Source organism: Furipterus horrens, unplaced genomic scaffold (assembly GCF_987537825.1).
Source record: "Furipterus horrens unplaced genomic scaffold, mFurHor1.1.pri manual_scaffold_1, whole genome shotgun sequence".
In the NCBI taxonomy this organism is placed as follows: domain Eukaryota; kingdom Metazoa; phylum Chordata; class Mammalia; order Chiroptera; family Furipteridae; genus Furipterus; species Furipterus horrens.
Window position 1 is genome coordinate 186,483,041 of NW_028327171.1, and position 13,290 is coordinate 186,496,330.

At 36.4% G+C, this 13,290-nt stretch overlaps 1 protein-coding gene across 1 annotated transcript; it reads left to right on the top strand.

The window, feature by feature from the left end:
• Positions 1 to 1,162: 1,162 nt before the first annotated feature.
• Positions 1,163 to 13,290, top strand: LOC150022432 (coiled-coil domain-containing protein 150-like; the record flags this gene model as incomplete). Its single annotated transcript, XM_090287916.1, has 6 exons — positions 1,163 to 1,338; positions 2,626 to 2,846; positions 2,961 to 3,139; positions 4,808 to 4,876; positions 12,053 to 12,169; positions 13,162 to 13,290. Coding segments are annotated over 6 exons (891 nt in total), but the record flags the coding sequence as incomplete, so codon positions are not given.

Below are 13,290 nucleotides of genomic sequence, written 5' to 3' on the forward strand. Positions count from 1 at the left end.
ACGTCAGAATAAAGAAGTGTCCTCAATGGTCGTTGCAGTGTTATTGGCAAAAAGCTCAGCCTTTTTACCAGTGCAGCTCCTCCTCATGCTTCTTGTCTCCTTCAATCCTGCCATAAGTTTTAAGACTTCTTTGATTTCTGCTGAGGGTCGTGGGGACCACCTTCAATGACTTGGGCCAGAGATAGTCCCCACTTCCACCATCTGAGAAGTAAGGGGAAGGGAGATACATGGTTGCACAGCTAGTAGGGAAGAAAGGTGTGCTGCTAACATCCCAAAGGGGACCTTGGTGAGAACATTCCCATGGGACACTAACGCTGGGGATGGCTAGGTTTACAGTCGGATTAGTGTAGAAATGTCTGTATAGGGTGGAGTTGCGGGGAAATATCCTTCAAGTTTCCACCAACAGCCTTGTCATTGAACTTTGGGTACAGGATCCATTCAAATGGTGGTACTGCTTATAAGCTACTTCTGTTTCTGTCACCAATACCTGAAAGAGTAGTCTCACTACTCCCACTTACTTTCATATGGTTTTGGGGGAGAAGTCTGGAAACTGGATGTCAATAACTGTAGCAGTCTTTGCTAGGAAGATAAGTTTACACAATATGTTTAAAAATCATTGCTTTAATGCAGTTGATAAATGTATTTTATGACAACTGCTCAGAGGTCCAAGTGTGTAACTTTTCCCTAAAAAGTCTGGACTAGGAATATGTTAAAATGAAAATGTCTGGAAATGAAAATGTCTGGTAACTCCCTCTGCCAAATCCTAAGTCCTAATGCAGGTCTAAAAGTAGCAGATAGGATTGACTAGATTATAACGCAATAACATACTACTGAATAATCTCAGTGGCTTATAACGACGTAAGTTTATGCTCATTCACAGTAGATGTTATGGATGGGTCATGTTTCTGCTTCATGTCATCTTCACTCTGGAATCTGGGCAAATGCAGCAGGCCCTGTCAGGGATGTTGCTCATCTCATGGAGAGGGGAGAAAAGGAGATGGTGAATGACAACTTGGCTCTTCAAGCTCTTACCCACATTTAATAGGCAAAAGCAGGACATATGACCACCGCTGAGCTCAACAGGACAGCATGTACAGTGCTTCCACAGGAAGGGGCGGTGCTATTTTGAAAAACAACAGAATCTACTACACTAATACTCTGACTTGAATCTCAGGTGCATTTGGAAACTGCAGCATCCAGACCAGCCCTCTCTCCTACCCACGTCAATGCTACAGCTTCTGAAACATTCACAGTACTTAAGCACAGGATGAGGATAGTTGAGGAACAGACCAGTTCTCTGAGGGATGACCTAATAATGTTGGACTTTGATGAAAAAAGGTAACAGGTGAAAAATTAAAATTGATCTCTGTAGGTTGAAGATCTTTGCTTCACTGGTTATTGATGAGTCATAGTGTGGATGGTTTGGCAGATGAAATAGGTGTTTACAAAAGAATAGAGAAATAACAGTTTCTATCTGAACATTAATTAGAAAATATTTGCAAGGTAAAGAGTAGTCATCCTGTGACAGAGCTACTACCACGGTTCCCCTAAACAGGTATTTGAAGTTTGTTAATTAGGTGCACATCCCTTGTTATCCTGTTTACCTTAACGCTTGATTAAAAACAAACATAATTTTTTGTCTAATTAGAAAAAATTTTGGTTCTTCTATTTTAAATAAAAAATAGACTTATGAGTTAAGGTGAACATCTAAACTTGATTCATACCATTAATGTGGCCTTCATTTTCTTTTCCCAGATTTATTGTAAATCAAAGGAGAGGTCTTAAGTCTTAAAAAATTCATAATTTAGAATGAAGTACTCAAACAAAGAATTGCTTTTTTCCCTTGTGCTGCTATTATTACCTTTAAAAATTGGATTATCAGTGGCCTGAGAAATCTGATTATTCAGCCAATAATCCAATTTACTGGTGTGATTTTCTGTAAAATGATACCTCATTTTATTGCACTTCATTGCATTTCATAAATATTGCATTTTTTACAAATTGAAGGCAAGACCCTCCACCAGCAAAAAGATCACAGCTCGTTTTATTGCAATACTCACTTTATTAATGTAGCTGGAACCGAAATTGCTATGTATCTGAGGTATATCTCTGTATTTCCTGAGTGTCTCTCACAAAGACCTAAAGTCTAGTTGGTATTACAGCGTCACAGAATAAAGAACTCTTCAGCAGTTAAAGATTAAATTTGTACAAATGTTGATTGTATTGGAACAAAATAGGAATGATTATGACCTTGTTTAAATATTTTTTTTAAATCATGTGAACATATTGCCTCCATGCTAACTTTAATTATTAGTTCACCATTGTATAATTAGAATTTTACATGTTTTATGTATCACTTGCTTTTACATACAAAAACGTTTATGAAAATTTTAGATTAAAATAAAACAACCATTAAAAAGTCAGTGATCTTTTCCCATCCCACGGTAGTCTCATCCTTTTTACCTAATAGTGCTCCCTATATTTATATTTGGAGGAGCTAACAGTTGCTTGTTAACTAAGATGCGTAATTTTTACTGTTAGAAATGTTACATTGACTCAGTGGTTGAGATTACCATGGTACCCATTGCATTGCATAATATTGTTATATTTGGGATCTTTGTCCAGACACCATTTAGAAACTCCAAAAGGTTTACAAGAACCTGTGAACCAGAACATCATTAGTCCTATCCAGAATGAAGTAATTTGTTCAGGAAAAAAAGATATTTTATGGAAGAACTGTGAGTTTCTGGTAAATCAAATGTGCCATCTGGAAAACCTCATCCAGTCCTTGAAGTTGAACATCTTGAGTCTGCAAACTGAAAAGGATTTAAATCCACAGAAAACAGGTAGAGAGAGAAGAGAAGCATCAGAAATTTGGTCTTATATGTGCTTGATAAGTTTATGATTCTTTTCTTTCCTGACCTTTCAATTGCTCTCTGATCCCCTGTGCTGTCTGGTAGCTTTTCTGAAGGATCAACTGAATATAATACAGGACGAACATGGCAAGGCCCTGAAGCTGTTGCATCGTGAAGTGATGAATTTGCACCAGCAACTAAGAGACGTAAGAGAGGAAGAAGACAAGGCACAAGATAAAGTGCAAAGGTCGACTGCCACTCTGGAGATCGCCTCAGAGACAAAGGTTTGAGTCCAGAGTTCTGAAATACAAACTCACTGTTCTGTGTTAGCTGGAGGAGGCAATACACCCATAACTGACTTCTGAAAATAGGTGATGTTGATGTGAGCATTCTTAACATTGGAAATTTATCTGCATTGATCACTTAAACAATGTGTGCAATCAGTAATTGAGTATTTATAGAGTCCTTACCCTGTACAGGGTGCTGAGGGTCCAGAGATATGAGGTAGTCTCTGCTCTTTAAGAGCTTACATGTCACCTGGGAGAACAAGGCATAGCATGAAAAACAAAATAGAGAAAAGATAAAGGCATAGAAAATGTTAACGGACAAGTACAGGACAGTAAGTGAATAGTAAAAAGTGTTTTGTGTCTGGGTGGGTCTGAGAAGGTGTATATACTCGATCTGCAACGGATTAGAGTAGGCTTTAAGGAGCTGAACCTTCAAAGACAGAGGCAAGGCGAGGACATTTCAAATTGCGCACACACACAGGCAACACAGAATAGAGACTAGGAAACTAAACTAACAATTTTGTTTTCCCACCATGGGCCAGGCAGTATAATAGAGATTCAACATGTTATTTTGTTTAATTTTCGCAAAACCTCTCTATGTCGAATATTACTGTCCCCATTTTAATAAGAGTCCTGAGGCTCAGAGAGAAGTCACTTCTCCAAGGACACGCTTCCCTGTCTTCTTCCCATAACTCAGGTTTGAACCTGGATCTTTCCACTGGCTGTAGTTAGGGAGAAATGTGTTTGTGGGAAATAAGTTGGAAATTAGCTGAGGATCACATTACAGAGGATCTCAAAATCAAGAATGAGTAGTTGGGCTTGATTCTGTGGGAGGTGATGAAGGTTTTTGATAAAAAGTCAGTGGCATGATGAAAACAGGAAAACTAATGTAGCAGAAGTGTATAGGGGAAATCAATAGGTGAAGAAATTGGAGGCAGGGAAAAGAATTAGGAATCCATTGTGTAATTTGAGGCTTGAACCTTATTAGGTCTGATTTAGGGTTGTGGCATTTTAAAAAGAAAGAGGGATGTTCTGTGAAGACATATGTTATAATATGGTACTAGATTGAGGCTGAAGGGAGGAAAGCAGACAAATGCAACTTCTGAGGTTTTACATATGTGGTGCCAATAATACAAAAGAGAATAAACAGTGAAAGCTGTGTTTTTCATCCTTAACTCCTAAGCAAGAGTCATCTTAGAGCCTAGAAGAAATACAGTACTTACAAAAGTAGGAATATACCCTGTAAGAAAAATTTCTGTCAATTACTAGGTTCTCTGATTATTGAATTTTACATAGGAAGTGAATGTGACTAATCCCTTATATTGTCTAGAAGGAAAAGTGTTAGAAGTCATGAATCAAAGTAATAAAATATCTTCTTCTAAAGTATCTAATTATAGCCTGGCCAGGTGGCTCAGTTGGTGGGAGCGTCGTCCCATACATCAAAAGGTTGCAGGTTTGATCCCTGGTTGGGGAGTAAATATATCCTCAAGTGAGGGTTACTAAATAAATAAGTAAATAAATCTCATCATAATACATAATGGCTTCAGTTCACAGTATTTACAACCATATTCAGAATAGCATTTATAGGCTGCCAGGAAAAAAGTCTAGACAGATAGTTGCTCCCTATCATTTCAGATTATTTAGAACTTTTTCTCCTGCTTTTAGAAGAATGCAGCCCTTATTGAAGAGGAACTGAAGACCACAAAACGTAAAATGAATCTTAAAATTCAGGAGGTAAGATAAAAAGATGCTAGAGGGTGAAGTGGGCATTGAAATTGCAGAGGGGAAGTCAAGAGAGTAGATAGAATGAACAGAAACCTTTGAAGAAGAAAATACATGACTGTGTAGTAGGAAGATTTTTAAAATATGCCACGTGGAATTTAAGTGAAAATACCTGCCCTATTGGCATAAGACTTCCTTTTGCTTCAAAATGGCCCTAAAACCAGAAATTAAAAAAAAAAAAAAAAAAATGCTGTCTGAGCCAGGAGAAAAGTAGCACAAAATTCTTGCTATTGTCCATAAACTAGAGTTAAGTGAGCACCTTTATACAAAGATCTTTTAAACTAAAGTTGTGTTTAAAATAAAAAGCTTTTAGTAAGCCTGCTCATCTGACTTTACTGTGAAACCTGCATTTCAGCCAAAGTTTTGGTAAATAACAGAGTGGGAATTGTGAAGTAGGTGGCTGCTAAAAGTTGTTAGACTAAAAGTTTGCAGCTGAAAATAGTCAGAGTCAGAAGAATGAATAACTCAGTACACTCACAGTGGCCTAAAAACCTCAATATTCCCTGACAGAATAATAACTGATGTTAGTCCAAATCAACGGGATCAAATTATATTTAAAATATTCTATTATACAACACAGAGAAGTACACATACTTTAGGAAAATTCTCATGCCAAATTATTTTTCATATTATTAATTTTAGTGTTTAAGATGCTAAGTGTGACTATCTGGAAAATTTTCTTATGTACTCTGCCTGTAATTACTGATAAAAGCATGCTTGTACATAGCTGAAATGTATTAAGCTTAGCACATTTAAAATTTTAAAGATATTTTAATACTTTTTTTAGAGATGGTTTAAATTTATAGGAAAATTGCACAGAAAATAGTCCCCATAAATCCTTTCTCCCCTTCCCTATATTAACATATTGCATCATGTGGCACATTTGTTACCTCTGATGAACCAGTATTGATACATCATAATTACGGTAACTAAAGTCTGTAGTTTATATTAAGATTCACTCTTTGTTCACTGCATATCAAACAGACTAGTTCCACTGCCCTAAAAATGCTCCATATATTCACTCCTCTTCCCATATCCTCCTGAGGCCCTGGCAACCACTAATGTTTTTACTGTCTGCAGGTTTGTTATAGTTGGAATACAGTGTGTAACCTTCTAGGACTGGCTTCTTTCACTTAGCATATGCGTTTAAAGTTGCTCCATGGCTTTTCATGGTTTAAGAACTCATTTTATTGCTGAACAATATTCCCTTGTGTGGATATACCATAGTTTGTTTATCTTCACCTATTGAGGAACATCTTGGTTGCTTCTGAGTTTTGGCAATTATGAATAATCAGTCATATGTAGGGGTTGTTGTTTTCTGTGGACATGTTTTCAACTCATTTGGATAAACACCTCGGAGCACAGTTGCTGGATCATATGGTAGACTTATGTTTAGCTTTGTAAGAAGCTGCCAACCTGTCTTACAAAATGGCTGTATTTTGCATTCACACCAGCAATAAATGAGTTCCTGTTGCTCCATATCCTCACCATCATTTTGGTGTGGTTAGTGTTTTGAATTGTTGCCATTCTAATAGGTTTGTAGTGATATCTTATTTTCACTTTTAATTCCCTAATGACATATGATATTGAACATCTTTTTATTTTGTCATTTCTGTATCTTATTTGGTGAGGTGTCTGTTAGGTCTTTTGCTCACTTTGTAACTATTGTTTTCTTATGTTGAGTTTTAAGAGTTCTTTGTATATTTTGGATAACTGTTCTTTATCAAATATGTGTTTTGCAGATATTTTTTTTACCAGTCTTTAGCTTACCTTTGCATTCTTTTAAAAATGTCTTTTGCAGAGCAGAAGCTTTTAATTTTAATGAAGTCCAGCTTAACTATGCTTTCGTTCAAGGATTGTACTTTTGGTGTTGTATTGGGTTGGCCAAAAAGTCTGTTTAGTGTTTTCTGTAAAATAAAAAGACACATTTTTCATTTCCACCAACAACTTTATTGATTTGGATATTCTGAGTATGTTGGCTATCTCCCATGTGGTATAACATTGATTGTTCTCAGTTAATGTCTCGATTTGATCACTGTCAACTTCAGCTGGTCTAACCGGCCATGAAGCATCATCCAGTGCAAAATCTCCAGTGTGAAACTTTGCAAACCACTTTTGACACATTCAATCAGTCACAGCACCTTCTCCATACACTGCACAATCTTTTTTGTGTTTCAGTTGCGTTTTTACCTTTCTTGAAATAATAAAACATAATATACTGAAAATGTTTTGTATTTTCTTCCATCTTCAATATTAAAGTGGCTACCCAGAAATTCACCAATTTTAGTACCTTTTTTAAAGTATATTTTATTGATTATGCTGTTACAGTTGTCCCAACTTTTCCCTTGGCTCCCCACCTCCCAGCACCCCCTTTCCTCCAGCAATCCCACTTTCCTTAGTTCATGTCAATGGATCGTGCACGTAAGTTCTTTGGGTTTACCCTTCCCTGTATATTCTAAACACCCCCCTGTCTAGTCTGCACCCACCTACTATGCTTCTTAATCCCTGCACCATTTGTCCCCTACTCCCCTTCCACCTCCTAGCTGACACTGCTCCACGTGCTCCCCATATCTATGATTCTGTTTCCTCTCTGGTTGTCTGCTTAATTTGTTTTTGTTTTTATTTTTTAGATTCTGTTGTTGATATTGTGATTTTGTTGTCATTTTAATGTTCATAGTTTTGAACTTTTTTTTAAATAAGTCCCTTTAACATTTTATATAATAATGGCTTGGTGATGATGAACTCCTTTAGCTTTCCCTTGTCTGGGAAGCACTTTATCTCCCCTTCCATTCTAAATGATAGCTTTGCTGGATAGAGAAGTCTTGGTGTGGGTCCTTGCTTTTCATCCCTTTGAGTGAATTATTTCTTGCCAGTCCCTTCTAGCCTGCAAAGTTTCTTTTGAGAAATCAGGCTGATAGTCTTATAGGTACCCCTTTGTAGGAACTTTCTTCTTTTCTCTTTTTGCTTTTAAGACTCTATCTTTAACCTTTAGCATTTTAATTATGATGTGTCTTGATGTGGTCCTCTTTGGGTCTAGCTTGTTTGGGACTCTCTGTGCTTCCTAGACTTGTATGTCTGTTTCCTTCACCAAATTAGGGAATTTTTTTTGTATACGTTTTCAATTTCTTGTTCTTCCTCTTCTCCTTCAGGCACTCCTATGATTCAGATGTTGCCACATTTAAAGTTGTCCGAGAGGTTCCTAAGCCTCTCCTCATTTTTTTCAGTTCTTGTTTCCCCCTTCTGTACTGGTTGACTGTTTATTTCTTCCTTATGTTCCAGTTCGTTGATTTGAACCCAGTTTCCTTACTTTCGCCATGGGTTTTGTGTGGATTTCCCTTAGTTTCACTTAGCATAGCCTTCACTTCTTCCCTCATGCGTTTGTCGTGCTTAATCTTGTCTGTCAAGTCTGTGAGCATCATTATCACCAGTGTTTTGAACTGTGCATGTTAGGTTGGCTATCTCCTTGTCACTTAGTTCTCCCACTGGAACCTTGATCTGTCCCCCCTTTTGAGCTGTACTTCTCTGTCTCCTTAACTTGACAGCTTTCTGTGTTTGCCTCTGTCTTAGGTAGAGCTGTCGCACCTGTTACATTGTAATGAGCAGAGCCTTAGGTATTCATCAATGCAAGGCTACCTGTTTCACCACATTGTGACGCTGTATGTGTGGGAGGGGTCTGAGAGGGAACAATGCCGCTTGCCCCACTTTCGCCTCTTTTCCAGGCACCTCTCTTACTTCCCATACTAAACAAGTAGACTCTGCTGAGAGACCGGCAGTTTCTTCCTCCGCCCCAACTCCCACTGGTTTTCACAGTCAGAAGCAATGTAGCTATTTTCCCCAGTGCTGGCACTATGAGCTGCACAGTCTGGTCTAGGGCTGGGATCGCTTCCCAGGTTTCCCTCCCTACTTTTAAAATGTATGACAGTGCTTTTTGCTATGGCTACACCCCCTGTGTCATAGTCGCCACTGCCGCACAGTGTCCTCTGCCCCATCTCTGCCTGTCCTACTTGTCTCGCCGAGTATTTCTTTACTTCTTTGTTGAACTTCTATGTAGTTCAATTTTCTGGAACTTATGTTTTTTTGTTTTGTCTTGAAGAAGTTGTAAATTCCTTCTTAGTTGTGAGAGAGATGCAGTATGTCTACCTACGCCTCCATCTTGAGCAGAAGTGATTTTTTTTTTTTAATGCATGTTCATGTGACAGCTATCCCAGTACAATCTAACAAAATTGTTTCAAATAAAGTTAAAGACAACTAAGTGCTACGAGAGCCATCTTACAGAAAAAAAACAAATGAACTTTTTGGCCATCCCAATAGCACTAAACCCAAGATCACCAAAATTTTTCTCCTGTTTTATCTTTTATATGTCTTACAGCTTTGCATTTTACATTTAGGTCTATAATACATTTTGAATTAATTTTTGTGAAAGATATGAGGTCTATATCTGGAGTCTTTGTGTTTGTTCCAACACCATTTGTTTAAAAGACTGATGATGCCCTGACCGGTGTAGTGTGGCGCAATTGGGCATCATCCCACAAACCAAAAGGTCATGGGTTGGATTCTCAATCAGGACACACACTTGGGTTGCAGGTTCACCACATAGGAGGCAACCAATCAATGTTTCTTACATAAATGTTTCTCTCCCTCATTTTCTCCCTCCCCTCCCCTCTTTCTAGAAACAATAAAAGAAAAAAATTTTTTTAGTAAAAGACTTGTTGATTGCCATTTTTATTTTTTAATTGGGAAAGTCTTAATTCTGAGTGCTGTGATAAAATCTTGAATTTTCATTGAATTCTATCAAGGACCTGCAAGACTGTCCTAGTCAAAAACCACTTTGAGTGTATTGGAGCAGGAAGGATGTATTTGCTAGGGCTGCCATAACTAAGTACCACAGACTGGATGGCTTAAACAAACTTATTTCTCATATTTCTGGAGGTTTGAAGTCGAAGATCAAGGTGTCAATAGATTTGTTTTCCCCTAGGGCCTCTTTACTTGGCTTGCAGATGGCTGCCTTCTCCCTGTGTCTTCATATGGTCTTTCCTTTGTGCATGCACATCCCTGGTGTCTCTTTGTGTGCCCCACTTTCCTCTTAGAAGGATACCAGTCAGATAGGATTAGGGCCCAGCGTCATCATAACTTAATCACCTCTTAAAAGGCCCTGTCTTACAGTCACATTTTGGAATACTGGGGGTTAGGGCTTCAAAATACTAATTTGGGGTTTAGCAAGCAATAGAGGGTTACACAAAGACAGATAAAATCTGGTTCTGATGAAACTAAAGCAGTTTGACTGATTGCCTTTAATAATGATTTAGAAATGGATACCTCAGTAGGATAATCCTCAAGTACAGATTTTCTTTATAAAGCACTTATATCTTTAGCAAATTATACTGTACAATTTGATGCAGAATTTAGAAAAGTGTAATAAACCATTCTATATTATAAAGTAATTATAACATGATAGTTTTAGTATCAGATTATTATAAAATAGAGCCCCAAACTAAAACTATGCCTAATTCTTAACTAAGATTGTAATATTTAAGTGATCATTCAGTAAGGGTGGAATTTCTAAACTTGAAGGAATAGAATTATAACAACCTCAGTAGATGTGTCCATAAAAGAATTAAAAATTTCTACATGTAAGGAAGGGTATAAAGCCAAAACTAATAAACTAGACAAAGAGTGAGATGCCTTCCATTCTAAGGAACTTTAAATTGACTTAAAAAAAAACCCAAAACCAAAAAAACAGTGTGCAAACAATGAGACCTAATATTTCAGAAAATACGTAAAGAGCTAATAACCATGTTAGAAAATCTTAATCTCACCAGAAACCAAAGAAATTAAAAAGTGTTGAAACATTATTTTTTAATGTATTATACTATCAAAGACTTGAGAAAAATTATAATACATAGTGCTGATGGGTTTTATTGAAATACTAATAGGCTAACGTTGGAAGCAAAATTACAATATATCAAAAGTTTAAAAATTGTTTATACTTTTAACCTAGTGATTTTTCATGCAGGAATTTATCAAGGAAATAATCCTAACTGCAATGAAATATTCAGAAGCATGTTCTGCAGAAGAGTATTTAGAATAATTAAAAACAGGGAAAATGTAATTGTTCGTTATTAGGCGTATGATTAAGAATATAGACTATTTCCAAAAAGAGCTATCTTATAACACTTCCGTGCCAACACACTTTTCATGTCTTTCAACTTTTTTAAAACTTTAAAAACATTATAGAATATATCACAGAGAAAACACATATAAAATTATAAAATTCTCTGTGTCATCTATCTTCTTTGGGCCTTAAAAATAGAATTTCTTTGAATTGAACATAACTTCATAAAAGGCATAGGATTCTGTAATTCTCATTTTAAACTGGAATAGAAAGAATTTCCTTACCTCATGATAAAAAAAACCTCCTTTATCTCTAATTCATTTTATTGTCCTTTATTGAGAGAAATAAGGTAGTGTACCCCAGTTCTTGAGTTTAAGTTTTGTCTGCTATTTAAGTTACTTCAGTATTTGTTTAGACCTTTAAATTTCAAAACAGAATTGAAACAGCTTTTAGAGGTATGCTTATAATATTATGGGATAAAAATACATAGATGAGGAAATTAAAATATAGGAAAATAAAAATTTAAAAATAAAACCAGGAAGAAATACAGAAAATACATATACTAAGGTGTAGTATTAGTGTTTTTCAAACTTCTTTTTGACAATTCATTATAAGACATATTTCACACTACAACACTGTATACATGTACATATAGTCAGATGTAATGAAGCAATAACTTACCTTTTCTTGTTACTTGCTCTGTGCGCCGGTATTTGCTTGTTATTCTTTGTTTTTCCTTTCTCAAGTGCTGCTTGCAACTTGCTAATGAGTCTTGACTTGCAATTTGAGGAAACCACAGGTTTATACTATAGGACAAGGGCAACAAATTTGATTGTATTTCATAGAAGTTTATCCATAAGGGAAAAACAAAAGCATGTTTCTGAGAAGTCGTAAATTAATGAAGAATCTTAGGGGGTAAGATGGTATGTCTGGTAAATTTTCCACAGTGAGTTGGATTTTTCTTAAACTGCTATGATGTTCCCTTGGTCTTGCCTAACTACAATGTTGCTCTGTAGCTGAGAAGACAGCTGTCTCAGGAAAAGTACCTGAGGGATTCTCTTGAAAAATCTGGATCAGCTATGCTACTCAGAATACAAGAAATGGGGTCAACAGTGGAGGAAGAACGAAAACAGGTAGAGATGGTTTTCTCCCCTTATTTATGTTAGGGAAGTGAAACCAAAACAGAAAAGCCGATAATTTTATCTCTAAGCCTTTATAGAGTTTTAATAACTTCCTCTAGATTTATTAAATTATTTACTTTTATTCCAGTAATCTTCTGTTAACATTCTTATTACAATTTTAAATATTTTAGTGCAAAATAAGAAAGAATATGATGTCATTTAGTCTGACACTTAACTTCTGAATGAGAGAGCAAGGACCAGAGAGGTGAACATGCCTCAGGCTTTGGAGAGGTGAATGCTTAGCTCCTGGGACAGTGTCCCTCCCCTACACCATGCGGTTGGTCTCTATCACAGGGATTGGTCTTAGAAGGCGTTACCTTGGTCTCATGTTACATGTATGTAATGTGTATAGAAAATAAAGATTAAACTGAGCTAATACTTAAAGCAAAGATACCAATAAGCAAAACAATCAGGCATGTGTAACATGGCTGTTTTCAACTCTCATTTTTTATTTAAGTATAATATTTTTTTTTATCACAGTTATTTGTAGTACCTACTGTAATTTAGAATACTTTCCATTCTACGTACCGAAGGCAATTTAGAAATTACAAATCCTAGTACCTATAATTGGATTACATAATCTTTAGTTTAACCTAATTTTATTTTAACTTAATTATTATTTAACCCATTATCTTAATAATTATTTTAATGGTTGTCCACAATAGAATTATAAGAAGAATTCTTAAGGAATTTATAAGTGTGATCCTTTTTTTATTATTTTCTACTTTTTCTATTGTATATTCTATAACAGGTGTCCTAGTTTTTTCCCTTTTGCCCCCATCCACCCATCCTACCCCCTCTCTCAGCCAATCCCCTCCGTTGTCCATGTGTGATCCTTTATAATTGCACTGCCAGTGTAGTAGCCACTAGTCACATATTGCTATTTAAATTTAAATTAGTTAACATTTAATAAAATTAAAAATTCAATTTCTCACTCACTCAAGCCACATTTCAAGACTCAGCAGTCACTTGTGACTAATGACTGCCGCGTTGGTCAGTGCACAGAAAGTTGTGTTGGACGGCGCTGCTATACGGCACTGCCCTCTGTTCAGATCTTCAACTGTGACGTGTAG